This window comes from Aulonocara stuartgranti, assembly GCF_965226115.1.
Source record: "Aulonocara stuartgranti genome assembly, chromosome: 23".
In the NCBI taxonomy this organism is placed as follows: domain Eukaryota; kingdom Metazoa; phylum Chordata; class Actinopteri; order Cichliformes; family Cichlidae; genus Aulonocara; species Aulonocara stuartgranti.
The window spans coordinates 40,270,268-40,297,203 of record NC_138958.1 but is presented as its reverse complement, the minus strand read 5'-3'; the positions used below and the strand labels follow the sequence as shown (position 1 = coordinate 40,297,203).

The 26,936-nt window shown below is 43.4% G+C and overlaps 4 protein-coding genes across 18 annotated transcripts in view; all 4 read right to left on the bottom strand.

The window, feature by feature from the left end:
- Positions 1–1,900, bottom strand: part of LOC309700727 (mitogen-activated protein kinase kinase kinase kinase 4-like) — a 37,151-nt gene extending 35,251 nt beyond the window's left edge. For 11 of the 12 annotated variants that reach the window (XM_082524483.1, XM_082524490.1, XM_082524488.1 and 8 more), the window contains exons 1-2: positions 1,603–1,900; positions 1,176–1,241 (exon numbers count right to left, since the gene is read on the bottom strand). In XM_082524483.1, the coding sequence (XP_082380609.1) occupies positions 1,176–1,241; positions 1,603–1,659 (123 nt within the window). In that variant the 5' untranslated portion in view covers positions 1,660–1,900. The remainder of the gene's footprint in view (positions 1–1,175; positions 1,242–1,602) is intronic. The other variant, XM_082524494.1, reaches the window with a different exon arrangement.
- A 3,432-nt stretch (positions 1,901–5,332) lies between these two features.
- chst10 (carbohydrate sulfotransferase 10) lies at positions 5,333–8,631 on the bottom strand. The gene is made up of 6 exons (XM_082525120.1): positions 8,461–8,631; positions 7,873–8,016; positions 7,658–7,770; positions 7,342–7,567; positions 7,085–7,190; positions 5,333–6,917 (listed from the first exon to the last, which is right to left on the bottom strand). Exons 2-6 carry the CDS (start codon positions 7,976–7,978, stop codon positions 6,365–6,367), a joined length of 1,104 nt encoding a protein of 367 aa, XP_082381246.1. The 5' UTR covers positions 7,979–8,016; positions 8,461–8,631; the 3' UTR covers positions 5,333–6,364.
- Positions 8,632–11,157: 2,526 nt separating this feature from the next.
- rpl31 (ribosomal protein L31) lies at positions 11,158–14,273 on the bottom strand. The gene is made up of 5 exons (XM_082524934.1): positions 14,133–14,273; positions 13,578–13,681; positions 12,200–12,325; positions 11,322–11,434; positions 11,158–11,237 (listed from the first exon to the last, which is right to left on the bottom strand). The coding sequence occupies exons 1-5, from the start codon at positions 14,256–14,258 to the stop codon at positions 11,206–11,208; spliced, it is 501 nt and encodes a 166-aa protein (XP_082381060.1). The 5' UTR covers positions 14,259–14,273; the 3' UTR covers positions 11,158–11,205.
- Positions 14,274–16,748: 2,475 nt separating this feature from the next.
- Positions 16,749–26,936, bottom strand: zc3h13 (zinc finger CCCH-type containing 13). 4 transcript variants are annotated; one of them, XM_082524834.1, is made up of 20 exons: positions 26,724–26,936; positions 25,915–26,091; positions 25,655–25,758; positions 25,440–25,554; positions 25,199–25,310; positions 24,891–25,057; positions 24,595–24,743; positions 24,316–24,516; positions 24,015–24,182; positions 23,541–23,884; positions 22,950–23,408; positions 22,321–22,569; positions 21,756–22,239; positions 21,375–21,571; positions 19,831–21,066; positions 19,061–19,714; positions 18,825–18,968; positions 18,397–18,597; positions 17,575–17,738; positions 16,749–17,463 (listed from the first exon to the last, which is right to left on the bottom strand). In XM_082524834.1, exons 2-20 carry the CDS (start codon positions 26,080–26,082, stop codon positions 17,260–17,262), a joined length of 5,520 nt encoding a protein of 1,839 aa, XP_082380960.1. In that variant the 5' UTR covers positions 26,083–26,091; positions 26,724–26,936; the 3' UTR covers positions 16,749–17,259. The 4 variants fall into 4 exon arrangements, with proteins under 4 accessions (XP_082380960.1, XP_082380959.1, XP_082380961.1 ...); XM_082524833.1 differs by having other exon boundaries at positions 26,753–26,936; XM_082524835.1 differs by having other exon boundaries at positions 24,015–24,176; positions 26,753–26,936.

Below are 26,936 nucleotides of genomic sequence, written 5' to 3'. Positions count from 1 at the left end.
TCGACAGCTGATCAACAGGAAGCTGCAGCAGTAGAGCTCCAGCATTAGCCATGCTTTCGCTAATAGGCAGTTTGGCTTATCTTGTGCAGGCCCCTGCGTCTGTGTGTCGACCGCGAGCTAATCTGACAGCCCACTCTTGTACACGCTCTCCATTCCCCTACAGAGCAGCTCTCGCAAATAGAATTAGTACTGGACACTGAATGGAGAAAGAGATTAAAGAGGACCCAAAAAAATAATAATAATAATAATAATAAAAGAAGAGGGAGACGCACAAATTCTCCATCTCATAGGTCAAGCTCAAAGCAGTCTGGTGGGAAGACAGCACACATGCATCACACTTCCTTTTACACTGCACAGGGGTGCTTTCAGGTGTGGCTTCACATGCACACAGATGGATCTGCTCTGCGAGCTGAGGCGGGGGCGATCCTGGGAGTGGAGCGTGCTAGGAGATTGAATGCAGGTCAGTGGAGCACTGTGGGCTGTCAGAATGAAATACTCAGCTTAGTGCATGAGGAAAGTGATTTTTTTTTTTGGTAGTCTGCATAATGCTAATGGATCTGATTAACCAGCTGCAACTACAACAGCACATGAAGGGTGCTGTGCTGCAGCACGGGCCACTAAAAAACACATCTGTGTCTTCTGAGTCTCGCTGTCCCTCCTTGGAGATGTCTGTCAACAGCAGCAATGTTAATTTTCAGCAGGGAAATGTGACACCAGAGCAGATGGTCCACAGAGAGGGATTCCCATCCACTGAACTGGAAGAAAGTCCGGATTTGAACGGGATATGTTATTTGGTTTTGTTAATTAGAAGAAGGGAAAAAAATGATGGTGCTGCAGACTAGAGTGAGGCCATGAGGATTGTGACACTCCACGCTTGCCTCTCCCCCCCACCTACATTTTAGAAAGGCAGGTGATGCATCAGAGCAGATTGACTCACTCACACCCCTACTTCCCAGCTGAACAGTTAACAATAACACCAGACTCTAATCACACCAATGAACTAGAAAGACTTTCTACCATATTAACTGTCCACAATGTGGTGCAATAGCATCTAGAACCCATGCGTGCTTAATGCCACTTTCTTTGTTCCCTGGTTTGATAAGAAGGGGGGGAAGCATAGTGCCGAGCCTCCACTGTGAAAACAGGACAGGCCATGTACTGCGCCTCCAACCAACCTTGTATACTTGTCCATAGGTGCCATTTCCAACTACCTCCACCAGCTCGAATATCCCAGCTGGATCCTGGAAAGAGGGGAAAAAGGCAGAAAGGTGTTTCAATTTAAAGTAATGTCATTTAAAAAAAAAAAAATCGTCCAAGCAACATTGTGCACTGTGAGCCAGCTGTTGCGTCCTGGTCTCCCCTACATGCCAAACGCATCTCGAACAAAGGAAAAGCAGACACTGGCAACACCTCGCTATGGCTCAGCGGTCATTTTCAATACTTCATCTCTAACAAGGAGAGCAGGCTCAAACTTGCTGCTACTACAAGTCACACTGAACGACGGAGGGTTGAATAAAAATCAAAGCAAACTGAAGAGGAAATATATATATATATAAATTTAAAACATTTAAAAAAACAACGGCTCGGTTCAGCAGCACTCACCCGCAATGAAGCCAAGTCTATGTCTACTAGACTTTTAGCTGGAGAGTCGTTCGCCATCTTTCAAATAAAAGCCGAGCTTTCCTTCGCCTTCGCAAAAAGTGTCCGCTGAATCATTTGCGGGGACTTCGGGGGATAAATTACAGCAGAGGCCGCCGGGGTCTCCTCTCTCTGGGATCTGCTCCTTAGCAGTAAGCGCTGAGCTCTCGTTACTCCATGTTGAGGTGGCAGCAGCGGACTCCTGCTCGCTCTCCTCTCTCAGTTACTGCCACTGGAGTCAAACGTGACTGGTAACTCTTACTTCCGGCGAGCGCTTTCAAAAATAAAACAACTTTTAAAATCGTTTTGAGAATTCTACTTTTTTTTTCTTTTTGAAAAATATTTAAAATAAAATTTGGAATGCACATACAAATATTACATTATGCTGTAGTATATATTTCTGAATAAAATAAATTCATAAGAAAAAAAACGCTCTTTGATTGAAAGAAAATAACGTGCATGATCAGAAAGTGTAAATAAACAACCAAATAATCCTTAACCCTTACTTAGCTTACTTTGTAGGTGCCACTGAGAGCATCTGTGTAAGCTAAAAACCAAAACTATAATAATTCAAAACACAGTGGCTTAGATAAAGACAGGAAACCACACATTACAGTGAGAAAGGAAGAAAATTGATATTTTTCTTCTTTCACATGACCTTATGGCTTATGCATTCTCATAAGACCTTAACCACTGGAGGAGGAAATATTGAGGATTTTAGTGTAGGTGGACGCAGTGATACCACAGTGTAAACACACTGTGTAAAAACATGAGTGCACAGTATCAAAGGAAAAAGTGCTGAGTGAGCAGAGCCTCGTCATCGCGTAATTATGGTTTCATGGTTTCATTTTTTCAACTGAGAGAATTAATAGCATGATCTACGATAATGATTCATAACTCATTTGTTTTTAATTTGAGACATCTGTATTTTTCGTTTATTTAGTATTTTATTTTTTATTGTTATATTTTGTTTGTATATTTTTGTTCATTAAAAACTTTCATTTTATTTTAGAGTTAGAAAAAAAGGGTATTAACCCCTTCTTTTATGGCCCTTTTAACTTGCTAAGCCTTTTTACTTTATCGAGTACTGTGCAAAAGTCTTGACTCATCACTTATTTTAAGAACATTGTGCTTCCAAAGAGATCTTATAATTTTTTAAAGTGGTGTTAAGCAACAGTTCTCTGGGTTTCCGAAAGGTCTTCAATGTGTTTCTTTGGACATTGGCTGCTTTTCTCACTCACTCACTTTCAACCCAGTCCTTGTACTGAAACATTTTCAGAGGAAGAATATGTTTGTTGTTATGTTATCAACTTAACACTGACCTAACTCCGGAAATGAACCAGCGTTGTGTCTACACACAACAGACAAATGGCAAAGCACGCATTTTAAATTGTATCTTCAGGCACTTTGTTGCTAGCAGCCTGTCACAAAAACACATCATTTATTTACATTTTTTTTTTGTTGAATCATGAAAAAATACCAATGATAGATAGCAGAGTATGAGCTCTCACCAAAAAGTTGGCATATCTCTGCATAGTGTGAAGTGTGTTATTAAAACTTGGAGGAAACTGGACAAAGTGGATGGCGGCAGAGAACATAGCAGGGTTAAAATATATATATTTATATATCTGCAGAAGATGATCAGTATCTGAAAGTTGTTTCATTAAGAAATGGGGGAGAAAATTCAACAAAGACCTGACACTGGATGCATCTGGCCCTCCTTGATCCATCTATTGCAGGGATTTCAAACATAAGGCCCAGGGGCCAGAATCAGCCAGGCAAAGACCCCAATTTGGCCCACTGGATATCTTTTGAAAAGGGTGGGCATTTAGGACTTTTGCTGCTTTTCCTACATGTAAAACCTCCCTCATTGCCATTCACAATCTACTAACTTCGTTAAGTGACAAATTTCTATAATTTTACACATTTCTTGTCTCAATTTACACAAAGAGTCATACTGTAAAAATCTGAGAAATAGTGTTAAAGTTGCTCTTCTTTGTCTTATAATAAGGTATTTAATTGATTAAACGCATAGTTAAACGTTTGCACTTGCAGAAATTGGAGTTTTAACAGTTTTACCAGTATGCTTGCGCATGTTTCAATAGATAACTGCATCAAGTTTTTAATTTTTCTAGCAAAACATGAGGAAATGAGAGCTGGCTCAAGACTTTCACACAGCTGTGTAATGTTTGCTAAGGCAATGCTCATTATAAAACCTCTTAAACTGGTTCCTGGAAGTAAACACGTGATGAATGATCACATATCGACCTGCTTTCCAAGGGTGTAATGCTACACTTTAACTTGAAAGTCAGTCACCCACACTTCCGCTGCTCGCCTGCTCTCCCAGCTTTGCCGGAGAGCCGCACAGACACAGGAAGCCGGTCGGCTGCACATAGACAAACAGGGCTGGGCTCTCGGTGCATCAAGCGTGACCACCGAGGTGATATTAAATGAACTCCCCCCCGCTAACCGCCATCAGCCTGCAGGCCCGGTGTTTATGCAGCTCTGCCGCATGAGCAGAAGGACAGGTGGTATAAACAGAGACAGGCAGGGGAGTAGAGCCCCCACCACAGCATCCATATGGACATGCGCGCCTGAGACTTCAGTGTCAATATTGGTAATCATGGGTGTGGCAAGTGAGCAATCTCGGGAGTGATGCTACTGCTGTGTGCGTGTGCAGCACCTAAGTGTACTCCAGGGAGCAGCCTGTAATAAAACCGCTTAATTTCACCATGACTGGAGCCTGCATGCACAACACTGGCTTCTAAGGTGAAATAATGATATACTGTACAGCCAAATAATGAAGATCAACCAACAGGCTACTCATTGGTCAAAGGAGTGTAAGCAAACCTGCAGTCACTTCACTGATTTAGGTTAACCTCTGCTGTCCATATGAACGAATGTGATTCATATGGTCCACACTTAAACTGCAGCAGTGCTAAATAAACAGATCATATTAAAAAAAAAACCCACATACACACAGCGACACTCCTGAGGACTTTTACAACCCTGGATCTCTGTGTGAACACCAGCAGCTGCTGTTACTTGTCACAGCTGCACAATGGAGCGTTCATCTGTTGCTCAAACAAACTTTATCTCCATGGTGGAACGACAGGACCAACCAGTCGGACAGCACGAGGGAGAGATAACCTGGCAGACAAACGTATAACAAACACGCGAGCCACAAAGCTTTGAGGCACTCGGGGTTAATACACTTAACTGAAGCTTATGCTCTGTGTAAATCAACTTAAATCCACCTTGCACAGTGTGAGCTTGGATATTTGACACTGACGATGCAAACTCCTGTCCTTGCCCTGAGCCTCTTTGATGCTTGCATACAGCTATGAAGTATTTGTTTTGCCCTTAAAGCCCTCTGCTTAAATGTCAATTCAACAGACTGGTGTGCTGACATTTAAGTTCAAAGGGTTCAAGGAGGTTTGTGGCTTCTTTCACCAAGCACTCACTTTTAAATACACTGCTGCCCCCCCCCTGTGGATGTTTGACATTATTGCAGCAACATCAGCTTCAGAGCAGGAGAGAAGATTCAGGGATGCAGCGAAGGAGGAGATGAACAGGGTTGATGAGATGGAGGGAGTGGATCAGCTTGTGGTGACCCCCCCCAAAAAATAATCAGCTATTATAATAGTAAAATGCACACCTGAGCAATATTTAAGAAAACAAACATAGAAACACACAACTGACCAGCAAGTTTATTACAAGCCATGTCGTCTTTGTAACACAACCACCTGTCCAAAAGGTCACCCAGAGGTTGCAGAGACGCAGCAGTGTTTGTTTGTTTTTTTACAACTGGGACACCTCTTGTGCCACTACTCGGCGGGTTAATAATATTATAAATAGCAACACATAATAGAAATGTTGAATTCCAAAGACAAGGACATTTACATAGTACATTTCTAATTGAAAAAAATAGCCTTTTTAAAAATCCAGTGCCAGTTTCCTTCAACGACCCGAAAGCATTAACAGCTAAATATACATCAGGTGTAATGTAAAGGCTGAAAAACTGGAGTAGTTGGCACAACACAGTCCAGGGCTTCATTTTGATTCCACATTATGATATGTGAGAAACCAAGCGTTTAAACAAAAAAGCTTTCAAAATGTAAAAAAGGAAATTCTGAAATCCACGAGAACACGACTGTCTCATCATTTGATTTATATTCACATCTTTGTGCTCCCGGACACACGCGGTCTACTGCGCCTGTATCTGGCATTACAGGAAGAGGTACTGAAAAGGATGCTGTCTGAAGCATATGGCAACATCCATTAATGAAACAGGCGATCCATACATAACAGCTACGTTACAGGGTTTACCGTCCTGCATCCCTGGCATTACATATAAAAAAAATTACAGAGAACAAATTAATCATAAATATTACAAACGTGTTCTCCACTTGATGTGTACCATACATTTGACCTTGATGCTGACGCTCCCCCTCAGCATCACCAACAAAAACCTAATAGAATCTGTGGTTATTCACTGCTCAGTGTCATTATGGCGACTTCTCACACCCCATCCTGCACCTACGTTTGCTCATCGGTTACATTTTCTATCTGCACAAACACGCTGTTAAACGTCTTAATATTAGGCAGCAGTTTGCATTCATGAGAAAGAATTGACTGTTAATTACAGTCCAACTCACTCGCAGCAAATCAAAGCTGGTTTATATATTTAAAAAACAAACATGTCTTTTAGTCGGTGTTAATTGCCTTAGTTCAGTAGAAAGTCTGGGCTTGGGTAGCCGAACAGATGGAAATCGCCCTGATAGCGTGCGTAGAGGCGCTTGACGTCTCGCTTGCTGATGCCTGAGAAGTAGTGCTCCACCTTGGTCCTGTTATAGCGTGTGATGCCTGGAGGAATGGCAGGGTAGGTCACCAGTGTGTCGATGCCTGCCGCTTTGAGGATGTACGGGGCATCCTGTTCCAGCGTCTCGTGGTGGCCGACCACGCTGTAGTTTATTTTGCATGGCGCACACAGCTCTGCGTACGTCACCCAGTGGATGATGTGCTCGCCAAACTGCCGGTCCATACGCCGGTGGCCTTCCATATCGCCGAGGTAGCGAACAAAGTCTTCGAAGTGGAGACCGGAGGCGACGAGGTCATTGTTGCGGTGAATCTTGCGATATTTCCATATAATGGCCGGAGCTATGTCGTGCTTGTACCACGGCTCGAAGCGGGGGTTCTTCACAAACTTGTCCTTGAATGCAGAGATCAGGCGCTCGAAGGGATCCCTCACAATGAAGAACTTGAAATAGGTGTCTAATCTGTTGAGGTACGAGGTAGATAAACGTTAGCGTAAGCCGCAAACACTATGTGCCAGCATCTTTCAGAAGAAGCAGCGCTGCTTCATTTTTGCTTTTTGATTTAAGGAAGTACGTTTGACTACTTCAACCAGATAAGTCCACATTTATCAATGTAACTACGAGCACACCTGTGATTTATTTCCTGCTGAGTGAGGGACGACAAGCGAGGGAGGCCATTTTTCTCATGGTCATGAACAAGGTTTTCTGGGATCTCCTCCACAGTCTGGAAAGCCCCTGCAAACAACAACAACAACAACAATAATAATAATAATAATAATAATAATAATAATAATAATAATTCCTCATCTAAATTAACTACTTCAACAAATAGGCATGAAATTAAAAAGAACAGCACTGCTTTTACCTCCGTCCTGTCCATACTTACCATTGAGTACAATGAGGACCTTCTTCCACTGTGTATTACCCACTTTAGGCGTCTGGCAGAACAGGATCTTGTGTTTGTCACAGACAAAGATCCGGTCGAGGACAAATTTGCTGATGGAGACGTGTGTCAGATTTCTCAGGCTGCTGTTCTTACACACTGTCGAGAGCAGCTCGATTCGCTTCTGGGCGACTGACTGCCAATCTGCCACTGCGGGTACTGCTGTAGGCTGAGAAACATACACAACTTAGAGTTATGTAGAGGAGAGAAAAGGCCAATGGCATGGATTAGTTATAATTAGCAATCAGTAAATAGTCACCTGATCTGATGACTTTGGAGATTTCTTTTCAGGGCTGGACATCCCAATGGGTTTGACCACCACCTTAGTGCCTGGTACTGTCCCGCTCTGACTTCCAGCTCTCTCTCCGTAATCTAAAAAACAAACAAACACATAAATCAAATGGGACTGATCACAATCCCCCCTCCTGGGATTTCCCGCCTGTAGCTATCACCGTAACAGGTCCAGTGGCTTACCATCAACAGCTCTGAAGCTGATGAACTTGCTGAGAAACATCAGGATTAGCAGCACCCAGCCGCAAGCCCCGATGAGCAGCCAGTAGTGCCGCATCGCTTCGCACATCAGCCGACGGCCATGGAAACAGCGAGCGACGCTCCCACCTGAGCACGCACGCACGCACGCACGCACGCACACACACACACACGCACACACACACACACACACACACACACACACACACAGGTAATGGAGATAGGACTTGACTGGCGCTAAAACTAACCTGTTAAATCGTATGTCTTAACGGTGAGCTATCCTACATAACGATTCAAGACAAGTGATAACTACACAGCTCAGGGCTAGCGACCGTGTACGGAGAAAAACTAACGGCAAGGCTCTCAGCCTCTGTGTCAGCTCATCTAAATAGTGGTGCTTTCAGGCAGCTAGCTAACTGGTCAGCTAGCTAACCAGCTAGCCACATCTGTCCCTCCCAGACATGAAGCAGACAACTTAAATCGTGCTCGTTTGTTTTCTCGGCTAGACCAGTTTAAATCTCACCGCACAGACACACACACGGCCCAAAATCGAAATCAGCCTCGTAGCTTTACCTTTTTGATAAGTTGTAGTTCTACTTCGCAGCTGCACAAACTCCAGAGAACCCGTTAGACGATCCCATAGAAACGTCTCCGCTGATGCGTCCAGTCCTCTCAACGTCCAACTGCTGACAAAATAATGGAGCTCCCCTTAGCGGCAGCATGGCAGCGCTGCCATGATGATCTGACGTGAGCACACCCGAAACACCACATTTTAATTTATATAATGACGCGAGAGCATAAACAAACTCTTATTAATATAAGAGTTTGTTTATATATATATATATATTAATAAGAGTATATATATATATATATATATATATATATATATATATATATATATATATATATATATTAATAAGAGTATATATATATATATATATATATATATATATATATATATATATATATATTAATAAGAGTATATATATTAATAAGAGTATATATATATATATATATATATATATATATATATATATATATATATATTTTTTTTTTTTTTTTTTTTTTTTTTTTTTAGGTTAATTACACTATTTTTCCCCAGGTTGTCCATGCTCCATAGTTTCAGAACCACCTGTTATATCAAATATAGAGGAACAGGTCCTTGGAGGTAGCAGAGATGAAGAGGCTACAGTTTACATTGGTAATGACCAGAATCAGAAGTGATTACTAGGGCTGGGCATCGTCACTGATTTCTAGAATCAATTCGATTCCGATTCACAAGGTCCCGAATCGAATCGTGGGTCGAATCGATTCGAATCGGGGAAATTTTGCCTCACAGTCAGAAATATTATAATTCTGATCCCTTATCAGTACATATCTATATTTTTTATATCTATAAAAAGAAAGCTGACACTTGTGAGACTTTATCAAAGGTGTAAGCATCACAGCAGATTCCTTTGTGTCAAAGTAACTGAGGATAAAATACAGAAAAACATGAAGGCGGTTTTCCTGGTCTGGGTTTTTATAGCAGATGACCTTAAAAATATTGTGCAGTCAAAAACGAAGTGAAGCAGAGTAAAGTTACGGAGGTTTATTAAAGACACAGCTAAGCATTTTGCAATTTTGCATAATTTTAAAAAGTTTACATTTGTTCAGTATTGAACAGCAGAAATGAGGCTTTCTTGTTGGAAGTAATAAGTAGGGGTGGGTTTTGATTATCATTTAGAGAGAGGGAGAGCTCTACATGAAGTGTGATTTTTATCGTGGTGGAAGCAAAACAGCAAAAGTAAGAGGAAATTCGTGATAATGTTTATGTGAAGCGTAGTTTGGATCGTCTTTGGCTGCTGGTTCAGTCAATATTTTTGCAGAGAGATAAAACCTGCAGCTTCAGAGAATCTAGCGCAAAAAGGGCGTAAACACAAAGCGCCCGCCGACGCTTCGAAATCAGTGAGCCCCGACGGTCATTCTTAGGCGGCATGACCGTGTCCGCATATGTGCCGTCGGGTGAGAAAGGCCGCGGATTCTCACCGATTCGGATGCGTCGGGTCCGCGTTTTGTGCACTCATTTACTGTTTTAGCTGTTTGGTGGTTGTAGAAATTCTGGCGTTTTGGGCAAAATAAATTTATATTTAAAAATCGATTCAGGATTTTAATGAATCGTTATTACGTTATCCAAGCCAGAATCAGTTTTAATCGACAATCAAAACCCACCCCTAGTGATTACATCAGAGGCAAAGCTCAGACTGAGCAGTTTGGAGACAAAGAGAGACAAGACTGAGATTGTTCCATATATCCACGATCCCTTCTGTGCGCCTGTCCAAACAAAGGATGTTGAATGTGGAGCTGCCACGCAGGTGGAAAAGAGAAAAGTGCACAGAGGTTCAGGGATGTAATGAAGGACATGAAGATAAGGTGAGATGGAGGCAGATAATCTGCTGTTGTGAAGTCCAAAGGGAGCTGTCAAAAGAACCGTCCTCAAGAGACGACTTGGTTTACTTTGTTGATATCTCTACATTCGAATTAAATCAAATATATTCCACTCCATCAAGCAGGTGGACTCCATTGTTCAGAGAAATTGAACACCTAATTCATTTTCCATTAAATATCATAACAATATTCTTAATAAACACCACCCAGCACGCTCCAATAAATCCAGCCGTTTTTTCCCCCTATAAACTATCAGCACTGTATTGTCATAGTGGTAGAGTTCAATGACCAATCAGGAGCTTTACTATCTAAAAAACCAAATAATAGTAAAGTAATTTTGCTTTACTTGAAAACAGAGGGCATCAAACCCCAAAGACAGTTCTTACTTATACTTAATCTCCTAAGACCCAAACTATTTCATGGCATGCATTTTTAATTTCTCTTTGATTTGGGGGCATATTGGGACACTGATGAGTGTAAAAAACAAAGAATTGACAGATTTTTTTTTTTACCGATTTTTGTTTGTGACAAAAATGAGATGCACATATATATAATGTCCTTGCAAGTGGATATCGAGCCCTCATAGAGCAAAATTTAGTATTCTGGTCTAGACAACCCAAAATGTGACGTCCACCTATGTGGACACCAGGTCCTAGGAGGTTAAAAACATCTAATTATAAATAGTTATATTAACAGGGTAAAGATTCATTTAATTTTTGCAAACTTTGACTGTTTTGCTAGCCTAAAATTATCATCGTTAATCCATAACAAATCTCAAATCAAACCTTCAGTTATGAGCAAAAAAAAAAAAAAAAAAAGACAAAAGAAAGAAATGCAAGAGGAAACACTAGATGTCCTTTTATTTCCATTTATTCGACTTGGAGACAACTTTTAGTTTTCATCAACATTGACTGTCTGCAGACCTGTGGGGAAAAGAGAGGACACGATTAAGAAAATGTCATCATTACTTCCACGGGTACCTGAGAGTGAGTGAGAAACATGCTTACCTTTGCATGTGGTGACAGGAACGTATGTGACCAGGGTGTACAGTTTGTTGGGGGAATCCTCGTCCTCGTTACGCTTCCTGGACAGCCGTACGCGTATCCTGTACGGGACGTTCCTGTGACACACGCACGCACACATAAGAACACCAGGAAGCTAAATGATTAGCTGGGACATTACTAACTGCTACAGTCACAGGATGTTGCCACTCTTATTTCATGCAGTTTTAATTCCTGTGTAATCTTAAGCAATGCATCGAGATATTAAATGACAGCAAACCACAACAGTGAAAAACACCTCCCCTCTCTTCTTCTGTTCATATGCTGAGAAACAGACTAGAAAACCTTCAGATATCCTACTTTCAGCACAGACAGAAATATGGTAAATTCGATTTTTCCCACATAGACGTAAGTGAATCACAAATAGCTGAAAGCAATGGAGCCATCAACAAGTTCCCCGACAATCTTGTATTTCTAAGCACAACTTTTGCTCTATGTCCAATAAATCTCAGTTGTGTGCACACAGAAGGCTGACCAACACCTCCACTAGTTCAACTAACCAGTAAAAAAAAAAAAAAAAGACTGAAAAATGGCAACAGCACACCTGAGCATAGAATTTTAATTGAATGTTTCTTACAGCTTTCTTTGTTTTTTTTTGTACAAACCTAACTTGTTAAAGCACACGCTGACATATAGCAGTTCCTAAAGTCACTGTGGTGACAGGAGCTTACTGACAGCCAGTACTGCACACTTTAACCCTTCATATAAATACGCAGGAAAGTAAAAAATGACTTTAAGGTAAGAATAAACACGGACACAGTGCAAACCACCCATAAAAGCAAATAGGGTAAAGCTGCTGAAATCTGAAGAGGGCACCAGCTCACCTCACACCCTTACTCCACACTGCCTTGTTGAGACGAGTGTCAATGCGGACATCAGGAGTTCCCATTTCCTTCACTGCAAACTTGCGGATCTCCTTGATGGCGCGGGGAGCACGCTTCTTGAAGCTCCTGCAAATGAAAAAGGGACAACTTTAATATGAATACAACAGAAAAGAGCCTGATTAGTATTTCTCAGCATGCCAACACTGGGTGAACAGCAGCACTGAGTGACAGATAACAGTCACTGACAAATTAAATGTATGTGACTTATTCCTATTAGACCTATTCTAGGTAAAATAATTTAAAAATGACCCAGGCTGTCCAAGTGTTAGTGTGATTATTATTATTTTTTAAATGATTTTCATCAAACAAATCAGACACTTTAATTTGGAATTTGAAGATCCATCCGTTCCCCTGATGTTATCTTCTGTAGAGCACAAAATACTCAAATTCACCCAATCCTCATGTCCCCTTTTTCTTTGTGGCTGAAGGATCTGTCATTTCTCAGACAAGATTAACAGGTAAAGGGTATTTTGGTTTGTGGAAGTTTTTTTTTCAAAAATGAAATTCTTTCATTGATCATTTTCTCCCTTTCACTGTAGATTAGCACTCAGAAGCACTGTCTATTCACTGAACTACCTTTGTCTCTAGCTTTTATGTCATTTTGTTTTTTAATAGAGAGGCATTATTCGTTTTTATGTGCGCTGCTTTATTGTGTGCTCAGGAAAACAAGGGGACCCAATATAATTTGAATTTCTAACGTTGATCCTTCTGTCTTCTCTTATATAACACATTTCATGAATTACTAAAATGCTCAGATTTATGTAAAATAAGTTAAAGGACTGATTGCTTTTAGTGCATCCAAACAAAATGTGCTCATGTGCACAGCCGTCTCACACAACAAAGCCACACTGCAGTCGCTTTAATATATTTTAATCTAATCTTCAATCGGTATTTAAACTGTTGTTAATAACTTACTGAGCTTTCTAACATTATATCATTAACAATAAAAGTCATTTTGAGCCAGGAACAATATTCCTGTCACAAGATAGAAGCAGATCAGCTTTTTGGCAAAGTGATTTTTAGGTATCCGTTGTTGATCTGGGTAAAAACTCTCATTGAGATTAAAAGTGTCTTTTTCAACAGATGTGACCAAGAGGACTGCAGAAACTGCAACAAATACAACATAACAGATCTATAAAGTTGTTTTCAGTGGCCCAAAAGGCCTGGCTTCATAAAAGAGTAAGGTAATTTCTTTATTTATTGTATGACCCCCTTCTTTAATGCAGCTTTATACAGCCTACCACCATAAGCAAATATTTTAAACATACAAACAGATATATCGGAAATCGTTTTTTGGCATAACACCAGCAGTACTTACACTCCATGGATGCGCTTGTGGACATTGATGGTGTACTCTCTGGTCACCACCTCGTTGATGGCTGAACGCCCCTTCTTTTTCTCTCCTTTCTTTGTTGGGGCCATCTAGAAAGAAGGGGGGAAAAGACACGCATACTTAAGTTTGAGTCCGCTTTCAACACAACTTAAGCTCGACACCCGAAGAAAAGCCTGACGCTAGCATACAGCTCGCGCTAGCGTTACTTACTCAAGCCAACATGTAGCTTAAATAAGAAAATTAATGACATAAACGTTACAAGAATAACTGTAGTGCTGGTATTATGTTTGAGCTCTGAGTGACAAACACTCCAGCAGTGTGTGGAGAACATGGACAGCCATGCAGCTAGAAACCGCTCCAGTGCTTCTCCTTCGTCGCTTTAAAGTGTCTTTACAAACATTCAGCAACATCAAAATGGTCACATAACAGCAGATACAGTACTAATAAACATTATTACACGATGGATGAACGTTTCTGTGGCTTTAATAGCATAGGATGGTGCTGGATTGTAGAATTATAGTTTCTGAAAAAATTACTCACCTCGGCTCTTAGCTGAGGCGGAAGTCGGAAGGACTGAGCTAAGGTGGAGGGTTGTGGGTAAAGGAAGCCGGTCCGTTTCGAATGAGGCCCGTTAACAACAAACGTAGAGCTAATGGTTCCTAGCATGAAAAATCCGTATAACTTTAAAGAAGTAGCTTTTATGGAAATTGTTGGCTGTAACATTTGTCTTCTGTCGAGTAATGACTAACAGTTCTACGATTCGCATCATATTAGCAAAAGTATTAATCATTGATATGAATAGCTCCTTACTTATCACTGGAAACTCCACTGTAAGAGTCCTGTAACTTTGTCAGCTATTATTACAATACGTTTCTATTAGAACGTTTCTACATTTCAATCGGTCGTGTTTTGAGTGCATTTCAAGAAAATTTTAATACATGTTATGTTTTTCAATACATTTGAAAGCAAACGCACAACACGGTGTTCTTATAATATTCTAACTGTTCCTTACCACATTAACTCTAATACTTTTTCTGTCATCACTTTTGCCGGTAAATTATTATTTCACTCTCAACCTATTTGCACTACTGTTCACATATGTATTAGCTACCATATAGTATTCCCGAGGTGGCTCAGGAAGTAGAGCCGGTGACCGGTCATTGCCCAATCAGAAGGTTGGTGGATTGATCCCTGGCTGCTCCAGTCTGCATGCTTAAGTGCCCTTGGGCATTGAATTACGGGTTCTTCAAAATTGAAGTGTGAATTTAACACTGAAAGCACAGGTGTAGAAAATATGTACGTGGATAACTATGACACACTGTGTTAAGTCCTTTCAGTGTTTAGTAGAAACGTGCAAGTATCAGTCGCTTTACCATTAATATTTGTTTGTAATCATACTCCCAACTGTTTCTTTCTGTATATATTCCTTGTATGTTGATAATTGTTTTAAGTGTATACCTTTTATATAATTTTTGATGTTTGTGACTCTACACCCAGTTGCTGTTTTCATTGCACCAAGCAGAGTGGCATCAGAATTTTCCTCTGTATGAACAAAGATTTTATGGCTTATCTTAGAACTCCACGTTGAAAAAGCTAAAATGTAATTTTAGCATCTAGAATCCAGTTTTTATTAGTCAAAGTTCGATTGTTATTAATAATTACTATCAGCAATTGAACTGCTGTAGATACCTACAACTCTTCTAACATTTCAGGCATCCTAATTGAAACTTTAGTTAACATCCAAATTCTACTGATATGTCTACTTCTAAGAATCTCAGATATACTAGAAAGGTAAAATTAATTATTAAAATCACAGATGGTGACAAATATGTTTAAATAACTTTAAAAAAATGTATATCTTTGTTTTCAGTATACATATTTTATCAAACATGGTGTTATTTTGCACATGTAAAGAAATGTGAAATTAAACAAATTTTTCCACATAATTAAATTAGTCATAAGACTTCCTCTGTAGACACATATGGAGACAAACTCATAAACCTATCACCCATGAAGTGGTGGTAATTATATGCTAAACTCCAGAACTTACCTCAAAAATTTGTTTGCTTGAAGATTTCATCACGTTTGTCCTTATTTGTGAAAATGTCAATATTTATTTTACAGTAAAAAAAAAAAAAATTACAGCATTGAACCAGATATCATTACTCGAATATTAGAGACAAGGACAAAAAAAAGTTTGTAAAAATGTTTTCTGTAAAACCAGAGTCATGGTCAAACTGAAAAATAATGGGAAACTGAGTTCGATGTCTCTGTGTCGATAAAATTACTGATACTACTTTTCGGCCACTCCTGTTAGTTCTCGAAACCGACCCACATCGTGAACCACACATTATGTAGCAGATGGTGAATTGTTTCCTCAGTGGGACAGGATTTCATGAGGTAGTCCTTTCCTTAGTAAGTGGTCCCAATTCTGGAAAATTTTTATTTATTTTCGGTATTGTGTTATTGCCAATTTCGTTTTGGCAGAAATTTTCAGAAGTCAAAATGTGAAAACTGGGTGTAGGACAGGCGCTGACCCCGAATGGGTGGAGAAGAGGAATGAGATTTCCTGTCATGGAGCTGGATTGGGTGGTGGATCACGTTGAATCCAGAGCTTTAGGACAAAAGTACTTTGCCCCTTCCTAATCTTTTCAGTCCTTTAAAATTATCCCAGCACACGCATAAGGCAAATCTTGCGCTTTTTGTTAAGCAACTGTCTCCTGATACAACCACATTGTAAAGGTGCACCTTATCCATCTGTGCAAGACTACCGTGACCTTGTTTAGCCGCCTCCATGACAGATTGAAAGTTCAGATTAATGGCTTGTTTTCAGTCATTATTTCCTAAGCAGTACACTGTCTTTTCCTACTGGGAGCGCTTTGGCTCCATCATGGATGATGTGGGCTCGTGAGAAGAGGAATTCCACTCGTTCATGTTCGTGACCTGGTGATCTGCACTCCCTTCAGTTCCTGTAAGAAAGACACTGCCAAACCATTTAAAAGAAACACAAAAAATAAAGCGTGTTTCCACAAACTAAAAGCTTTAACTAATTACATTCAGTGAAGGAATAGCTTGGCAGTGCTTTTTAGTGAGAAATGTTCTTTCAAGTTCCTGCAGGATGTTTCACTGTTGTGAGTCAATAAAATCTGCAGCCAATGCTATAGACTCGGATTCATGTATTATGGTGTAAACAAACAAACAAAAAAACCAGAACAATATTAAGTGTCCCATTATGTCATGGCTGAACAGTCGTTTCATACAAACCAAAAGACCAGTTACAAAAAAAAAAAAAAAAAAAAATCAACATCTAACCATTTTAATGCACAGTTGTACTAACCAATGCACAACATGGGAAACAAATCTTTGTCAGGCAGGTGAAACTGATCGTTAAAAATCTGCTCTAAAACACTGTAAATCCACAAAAACATGAAGTCATTTTAGGCGTTTTAGATTTCTCATACATGGATAGTTGCACCCCTCCATAGGCTAGTTATCAGTCTATGGAACACATCATGAAAAACAAATAACTGAAAGAGTCATAACATTGCCTTTTTCCCTCTCGTGACTAAAAAGGCTACGTATGTAACGAAATGAGACAGCGAGAAACAGAGTTAGGAGTGAGAGGAAGTAAAGGCCTAGAAGCATTCACCTCTGATGTGTTTTACTCTCAGGACACACAGACCTCAGGCTGTGCTGTGCTGAGCTTACTACTACTACCAGCTTCAGTAATTTCAGCTGCTGGTGCCGACCCACTGTCCGACCTTTCCGGGGCCGATGCCTGGCCAGCCATGGTCCTTCTGAAGAGACGCATGCTCATCTGCAGGAGTTCATTGTCCACCACAGGTGTGGTGGGGTCATGCTTGGATAGACCCTGAGAAAAAAATAGTTAAGAGCTAAGAGTTAAAAGATTTAAGCACATTCATTTAGGATTAATAAACAATTTGTTGATCTCAATTTAGGTCTGTAACTGGAGAGCACATACCTTTTCGTTTTTCAACAGTTGCCGGCGGATGGCGAAGTCCCTGCGAGCACACAGGGCCTTACAGCACGGCCCCAGATTCCTCAATAAACCTGCCCTCTCCACCCGCCTGTTCAGAGCTGCCATATTCAAGGCTCCCAGGTCATGCTCAAAGAGCTTGTCAGCATCTACCAAGATGACGACAACAGAGGTTTAATTTGATGGATCAACAGGAATTTTTAAAAAAGAAGCGTTCAGCTTTATTTCTTCTGGAAGAGGTTGTGAAACTTTGTAAAAGGAGCCTGATCCACGTCAAGAAGTCAGACAAGCTCTGCTGTTAGCCAGCATGAGTGAAACTGTCTTTGAAGTGGATGTAACTCTGTTACAGTTAGTGAATAAACTCTCATACAATGTGAAAATGTAACCAAACTGTGAGGTGTGAATTTTAGGCCACTCGAACCTAACATTAGCTGCCACAGCTGTCCAGAGACGGAGAGGGTCCCATGTCTAATCTGCTGACAATAACTGCAACAATATCTGGAACACATATGCACATTTAATCACGTTGTCATGTGTTGGATCCCGGCTTCAGTTCGGGAGATGACGCTTGAGGAGAGGAGGAAGGGAATGGCAGTTTATTAAGTTGCCGGTGGCATGCCACTTCATATTTTCAGTCTAGAGGTACAGACATGAATTTAAACGTCCCCTCCACAGTATCCAAAAGCCTACGACTTTTCTTCTCTGGCCAACCTCCAACCACATACGCATTCTGCAGAAAATTGTTTTTTCCTTTAATGAGATTTGACTGTTGATTCAATACATCCAGTTTTTATGTCCCTAACTCACCTTTGGGATCGTCCAGCTCAGACTTGCACACTTCTTTGACTTGTTCCAGGAGTTCTGGGCCAGCAAGTCTCTTGGATATGCCTGCCCTAAGAAGCACCGCCCCTGGGGTGAAGCGGAGCAAGGCTGCCCCCGCTGCCCGCGGTTCCTGTTTCTGCTTGGGCATCAGGCTGGACCAGTCCACATCTATCACATCCAGAGGACCTGTCGGCACACGACAAAGGCAGAGGCTTCATTTGTTAAAGATCACCAGAGAAAATTCCACTGAATACTTTGCATTTTCTCAATTGTTATTAATTGTAGAGTTGATGAACTTCAGGCCTGTCAGAATTCAAGACAATCAAATAAAAATAAAGAAATAAAGAGGGGAGAGAAACTGACGACACACTTTCATGTGTGTATATATTATCCACAGAATGTCTTTATTGTACCTGTGATTTTCTCTTCTTCTTGTTGATCTTCTTTTTTCTGGCTGTCAGCCAGAATTTCATCCAGCTCATCATCGCTGATCGGTTCGTACTCCTCGCCAACAGATGCCATAGACTGGACATCGTCTTCCTTCCCATCATCGTCTCCTAAAACCACCACACACAGTTTTCTTAAAATCCTTGTAGGAAAAACAAGAAATGGAAAAGACAAACATTTATGCACGTTTTTATCTTCTTACCATCGATGCTGTCTGCCTTCTCCACCTCCCGTTGATCTCCAGTTAGATGGGGACTGTTGCTTGGTTTCTCGGGCTCTGGAGGACTGAAAGCTTCTCTGGGCAGCAGAGGCTCGTAATCCATCCTGTCTTGTCTCATCATGTCTCCTCGCAAGTCTCCTCTGATGTCCCCTCGTACTGGAGCCCTGGGGTCCCCGTGGGGCGTGATATCCATCATCATCAACCTTTCCCTCTCTCGGTCAACACCTCGGTCACCTCGACTGTCTCTCTCCCGTTCTCTCTCCCTTTCCCGTTCATGCTGCTGGATGAGTCCTTCGGGGAGTAAGCGTTCCCTGTCCCGGATGTCCCGCTCCCTAAGGAGAGGTTCGCGACCAGGACGCATCAGCAGGGGCTCCCGCCCCCGGCTTGGCCATTCAGGCTCCCATTCTCTTGATGGTGGTTGTTGTAGTTGCTGTTGAAGAAGCAGAGGCTGCTGCTGTTGCTGCTGAGGTCGGAGGTCCTTGCGTTCTCTCTCCCTCTCTCTTTCCCTCTCCCGTTCAAACGGCTCCCTTTCCCTTTCTCGACTGTCGTAGGAGCCGGCACGGGACCTGGACCTGGCCTGCCTCTCAGAATCAGGAGAGCTGCGTCGGGAGCTGTGGCTGCGAGAATCCTGCCGGTCTAAATTAAAAAATAAATTAATAAATAAATAAACATAGGTCAAATTCAGAGTGATCCTGGTAGTACAGGATGTGTGCAATTCTGTGTCACGTTCAGGATTCAGGTGAGGCTTTTACCTGATGAGGTGCTACGGCTGGGCTCTCCTCTCCTCAGCTGATCAATCCGGGACTTCCTCTCAGAGCACGGAGGGTCATTCGCCGCCGGCCTCTCGCGGTCTCGCTCCCTCTCCCGTTCTCTCTCTCGCTCCCGCTCTCTTTCCCGGTCCCGAGAGTTGGTGCCTTGAAGTATGCCCCGGCGCGATCGTGGGCCCTGGGGATCTTCTCTGTGGGCTGACTCGTTAGAGGGTGAACGCAGGCGTCGAGACGATGTCCGACTCTGGTTGCTCCCCATGCTGCTGCTGCGCGTCTGCTCTGGTGGGGGTTTGCGGAGCAGCGGTTGGGACATCAGAGGCTGCGGAGGCAAAGTCTGCAGCAGCATTGGAGGATCCTGGGAGAGCAGAGGTGCAATGGGTGGTGGATTACCCCGGCCCATCCTGGGGCCTCCACCTCTCCTGAGAGGTTCAGCAGGAGCCCTATCAGCAGAAACCAAAGGAGCAAGTGTTTCCAGCGAGCCTCCCCGGTCTGTCACCTCCTCATCTGACCAGTCACTGAAATTGTCCATTTTGGAGAGAGGAGAGCGCTCTGTATTCCCTCCAGCGCCTCGCTGATCAGGTCTCATTGAGGGCGGCGGTGTCCGAGGACCCCTCTTCCTCTTACTGTGTGGCAGGTAGGTTGAAGTTTCCTCCTCGGATGCTTCAGACTCTGCCCCTCGCGATCGCTTCCTCTTTCGCTCTAGAGCTTTCTTCTTTGCCCCTTTCCTGGGAGAATGTAAGGGTGGAGGCACGTCTGCAGAAGCCCCAGATGGGGGCTCGGGGTTGAATCGGTCCCCTGCAGCAGCCAGGGCGCTGCCAGCGACAGTCTCTTCGTCTTTGCGACCCTTCTTCAAGCCCTTCCTCTGTGACTTTGTCTTCTTTTTCCCCTCCTCATGCAACTGGGAACCACTGGTCTCTCTGTCTTCAGTGGCAGCGGCAAGGGGTAGATGCGGAGGTGGTGTAGGATCTCTGCCTCTGGTACGCAAGTCAGAAGGCGCGTCTGAGAGGTGCTCTCCACGCCTGTCGGCCCCTCTGCTTCGTTCCCCACGAGGCTCCAGGTCCTCATGGCGACCGCGTGCTTCCCTTTTGTCCCCGACTACCCTGCGGTCCTCATCCTTCCAGTGAGTGGGCTTGTCATCGGATGCGGCAGTTCTCGGCGGCGATCGTAACAGCGGCTCCTGGGGCCGTACCACCTGGCTCAGCAGACGATGCTTGTCCCCATCTGTGTGTCACATAAACACGTTCAGCACTTTTAAAGCATTGGAGTCAAGTACAGAAGTTTTTCCTTGGAGGTATCGGCTGAAAATGCAGTGAAAGGAAAATCTAACCTAAAGGAGCCCTTTGACATGAAAGCTCTTTCATTTTCTTTTCACTTGACAGCCAATGACTCCAAAGCACCAGCACATTTTACAAAGAGAAATGAAACTTAAAAGTGTTTACACAGAGCACACACGTTTACAGAAGGATGTGTATAAAAGTGCAACCCCCCATTAAAATATAAGTGTGCCCTTTCAAAAAGAATTTCCCTACTGTCAGATGGAGGCAGACACACTGGGCTGGGGAGGAGGGGCTGAGGGTGGAGCTTGGCCTGCCCTCGGCCAATCGGGCGCTCACTTTTATCTTCGGCACTATTGTAGTCGTCGCTGTCTGCTGGACTGAGGTCCAGTGTCGTTCGCTTAGGAGAGGATCGGGGACTCTGGCTGCTATCCATCCTGGGCCTCTTACGACTAGAAGGAGAGGACATTATAATAAGCGCAGATCAGTATTTGGAGATTAGCACGATAACGGCTACATAAAACTAAATCCGAACATTCAGGAAACTTTACTTTGTAAATAATTGCTGGATTATGTGCGGATGACTATTTAATGTAGAAAGTCGCACAAATACACGGATTAAAAACTGACACATGCCTCAACTTGCGATCGTCCCGGCTGTCTCGAACCGGCCGTTCATCCCTGGCGTCGTCTCTCCTCTCCCGCCTCTCCTCCCTTCCCCTCTCTCGGGCCTCCCATTCCCGCAGTCTCTCCCGCTCGCGCTGTTCTCTCTCCCGTTCCCTCTCTTTCCTCTCCCTCTCTCTCTCCCGCTCCTCGCGCTCCCTTTCCCTCTCTCGCTCTCGCTCCCTCTCCCTTTCTCGCTCTCGTTCTCTCTCCCTGGCTCGCTCCCGCTCCCTCTCCGCCTCCCTCTCCTTCTCCCGCTCCTTTTCCCTCTCTCTCTCCCGCTCTCTCTCCTTCTCTTTCTCTCTCTCCCGCTCCCTCTCTCGCTCCCTCTCCCGTTCGCGAGTCCTGTCGTCTCTCCTGTCTTCAGCTCTCTCAGTCCTGCGCTCGTCCCTCCTCTCGTCCCTCTCAGACTCCTCCAGCCTCCCCTGGTGTCTGCTTGGAGAAGCTGCCCTTTGGTCTGTTAAACAGAGAAACCAGCCATGAATAACTACACACTCACTTTAACGAAGGAAATCATGTGCGGGCTTCTAATCTTCACCTCTTTCGCGGTTGTCTCTGCGATCCCGCTCTCCATGTCCTCCTCTCCTGTCATACGAGGGGTCTCTGGTCTGCTCCCCTCTTCTCTCACACTCGTAGCGATCTCGGTCTGGCACCCTGTCAGAGCTTCTTTCATTGGCACTGCGATCTGTGCTCCTCTCCACACTCCGTTCACGAACGGCACTGCTCCGCGATTCCCAGTTGTCATGGCTGCTTTCCAGTTGGGAACCCCGAGAGTTTCTGTTGGAGCCTAACAGAAGGAAAAATGAGAAAATGGGTTGACATATATTTCAAGACAGTCACCCAAAAAGACTAAGAGGGAAAACAATTACCATCAAATTTGGGATACAGTGAAGATTTTAGCTAGCATTTCTGCTTTTCCTTTGCGTAAAAAAGATTTCTGCAGATCCTTCCAATCTTTTATTGATCATGGGACGCAGAAATCTCCAGTCATCTTTTCACTCTCAATTATTTTGTTAATTTCCCTCATTAGATATGAGATGTTCCAGCAGCTTATTATCAAAATGTCTCGTCTTTTGTTGCCGCACACACACTCTCAAAACTCACAGCAGTATTTCAAATTCATTCTTTAAAAAGACTGAAATAATCACTTTGCTTTTATTTACTTGCCTTTCTCAGGTATGTCATTAGCGCGTCCTCTACCTCGTCCATTCCTATCAGCTCTGTCCATCCTGCTCTCAGTCCTTGCTTCTCCTCTGCCTCCATCGTCACGTCCATGCCCTCTCCCGTAGCTCCTGTCATCCTGAGTCAGGTCCTCCTTCCTGTGTGCATCAATCCTCTCCCTCTCTCTGTCTCTTTCCTTTTCTCGCTCCCTCTCCTTTTCCCGGTCCTTCTCTCGCTCCCGTTCGCGGTCTCGACTGGAGCAGGTCTCCACCCTGCTCTCTCTCAAGTCCTTCACATCCCTGCTATCACGAGAATCTCGAGTTGGTTCCCTTCCTCGGTCACGAGCGTCCCGTCGGTCACGAGCATCTCGGGCGTCCCGGTCGTCACGGGCATCCCGAGAGATCTGTTCAGAGTCATAGTCCCGGTCGTCACGGATGCTGTCCTTCTCTCGTTTGCTGTGACTATCTGTGTGGAGAAAAGACAAATAGCTTAATAGCAGATAAATGTACATTTTTTTAATTGACAGCCTATATTTTAAAGCAAGGCTCCAGCCAACAGACTGATAAATAGAAATCCAGTAATGGAAGATGACGATACCATCTCTGCGCTCATGTCTGCGGTCCTGGATGGGAGGACTCCTCTCTCTGTCGCCACGACTCCTCTCGCGGCCCCTGGAGTGGCGCCGGCTGGGGCTCAACCTGTCAGATCGCCGATGGGGTGACGAGGTGTCATGAGAAGCAGGAGGCGAACGAGAGCGCCGGGAGCTCTGAGGCGAGGAGGCGGAGGCCTGAGCGGTGGCGCTTCTGTGGTAGATGGGGGAAGAAGAACGACGGCGTCGAGGAGAGGGAGAGTGCCGCTGGGCAGAGGAACCGGAGTGGGACGAAGGCGAGCGGTGACGGGGAGGAGTGGGGCTGCGTTGGTGGCGTGGAGGAGAAGGAGACCTGCAGTGACAAAAGGTTATTTCCTCTTGGCTGTCATGATCAAATATTTACCCAACTGTGAAGAAAGAAGTACAGGTGAGTGATCCTGCAATGTTTACAGCCCTGGAAAAAAAGGTTTCTGTGTGCTCACCTGTGAGGAGGGGATGCCAAGATAGAAGCCTTATGGGAGGAAGCTTTAGGAGAGGTAGATTTCTTCCTGGCTGAGGGCGACGCACCCCTGGAGGGAGATGACACGCTACCAGAACGCTCCTCTGATGTCACAGACCTCTTGGCCTTGTGGGAACTGTCAGATCTGTCCCTTCAAACAAAAAGGTGACATTATAAAGAGCGAGCACTGGAAGTTGAAAAGGATAACTCAGGATAACTGTGAATATGACTCAACGAATTAAAAACATACACACGCTGCAGGATGCACTAAATCCCCACTTTACCTGCGTTTTTCCTTCTTCTCTTTGTGTTTTTCTGCATCTCGTCCACGATCTTTACCCTCCTTCTGCTTCTCGTCAGACTTCTCCTTATTTTTGTGCTTGCCTTTGTGTTTTTTCCCAACCACGGGCAGGTCCAGAGGGACCGGTGGAGGGGGACTGGGGGTACGGGGCCCTTTCTTCTTGCTGTGGCTTCCTTTCGAAGACCTGGTCAAAGAATGACGGAAAATATTTATCAGAACCTCATCAAATCTGTAGGTCTCATATTTTGTTTTTCTTCCCTACCTGGTAGTTTCTAAAACAGGTGAGGATATTGATGCCTTCTTTTCTTTCTTCCCCGAGCCCAGCCCTTTGTTTCCCCGTTTATGTTTTGGCGAGCCACTGGACTTTCTGGATGAGGGTGAATCTTTGGAGCTTAACTGCTCAGGGGAAGCCTGAAGGACGAATGTGACAGATCGAGCTAAAATTCAGATGACAACCACCCTTGCAGACAGCTACTTCAACGGAGGAAGTGAGCTGTGCTAATACTTTTGAAATCCAGAGGTCACGTATTGAAATAATCAAAGCATCTCATCGCTTACCTTTGGCAAGGCTGTGGTTCTGGCTTTCGTCGGAGTTTCGTCTTTCTTGATGACAATTTCTTCTCTCTTCTCCAAGTTTTCCTGCTCTAATTTCATTAGTTCACGCTGAATCTTTTGACGCTTCATCTCTAGGGATAGCTCATAGTCGTAATCACCGATATCAGAGTCTGAAAATTAATGGGAAAAAACCCAAACCAAAACAGTAAAATTGGAATGGAGAAGAGCGTTTCAATCCACAACATCAAAATGGTATTTACAAATAAATGTGTCAATTTCCCTTTAAACGTCATCAAAACAAAACACCGAACCTTCACGATTGGTTTCCCACTCTGTGGGTTCTTCTTCACTGCCTGGGGTACGCTCCTTTGTTATCTTTATATCCTCCTTCTCTCTGTGTCGGCCTCTGGAGGACTCTCTCTGCTACAGTAGCACACACAAACAAACCGTTTTGCACAATGTACTAAACTTTCCAAAGCGATTTCAAATCTAAACTAGATTCTTCATTCAGAAATGCGTTATTATCAAAGACCAAAAGAGCAGAGGACTCACTCTTACTGTGGGGGACGAGGGCTCATCTAGGTCTCGTTTCAGGTTTTCTGCTTCAACATCCTGTCTTTTATTTTTCATCCTCTCCCGCAGATCACCTGTGGGCCTCTCGGTTGACCTGTTTCATTAACGCAGAGATTAGAAAAACACATGCACAAAGGTCGATTTGATTTTAAAAGCAACACTCAATACAAATTCAATAACCGCAGCCATCTTACCGGCTAAAGCTAAATCCTTTGCCTCGTGGCTGAGTTCCATGTGTGTAGCGACAAGTGTTGCCGTAACTGCAATTCCCAGTCTTCAGCCAATTTCTACAGTGACTCTAAAAAAAAGAAAAACAACAACAAAAAAACAAAATACAGATGAGCCAGGCCAAAGAAGAAACAGCGCACTGTGCCATATTCATTCAAAGACACAGAGACTTGGAAATTTCCCCCTGGAGGGGGAAAACCCTCTCTGACCTCTGGGTTATACATACATCAGCAGCATTACTCCCAGTGCTGGGTCCAAGCCTTTCAAACACACTTGGCCTGCGGGACGGAGCAGCGGGGTTGGTGCTGCTGCTGGTTGTGGTGCTGCTGCTGCTGCTGCTGTCAGATATGGTTTTTGAATTTTCCACTGTTACCTTCCGCCTGATCTTGGACATTCTGCAGGACTGCAAATATGACAAACAACGCTCAGTGAACTCTCTTTAATCATCTGCATGTTTACAACTTGGCACTTTAGAAAAAAAATGACTTAAAAAGAAAACAAAACAAAAAAACAAAGCAAGTCTGGCAGGAAACTTTCTTTGCAGTGCGATTCCCTCAAACTCCCTGAATTTATTCATTCCCTACAACCGATCTTAAACTGCAACCGAAAACCCATTTCTCACTGTTACTGTTGCAACCGTTTGATAATCACATGGCCTTCCCGGATGCTTTAGTACTCCTGTGCATAATGGAGCATCCAAAACATAAACACATGCAAATATCTGCCGTCAGTGCAGCTGCTCTGCGCTAACTTGTAGCGAGCAACAACGCATGCTACCTTTAAGTAAGCTGAAGTTCCCCGTTAACTACAAGAACTGAGTTCTGTTTACCATCTTTAACTAACCAGGATGCTTCTGAAATTCAAAAAGCGTCGTAGATTAACAGTAATTATTCTGCATATCTCATACTAGAATAAAACAAGCGAATGGAGGCTAATGCTAAAGTTAACTGTGTCATGTTTTATCTCAGCGCGGGGCCTATCTTAGCCTGCTCCAGTAGCCTGCATGCTAATCTGTAAATGAAAACACGGTCTCACCCAAGATATTTTTTCGGTGTCACACCTACTTTAATCAGGCTGGCGGATTTAGCACTTGTAAAAAAAATTACAAGGCTTATTCTTTAAAAGCAAAGGCAGAAACTGCCCTGGGTGCCTTCATATTGGCGGAGAGTGCGCGTCATTGGTCCTTCTTCTTTTGTGGTTTGTGAATGAGGAACTCAACCTCCGCGGCGATGCATTTACCGCCACCGC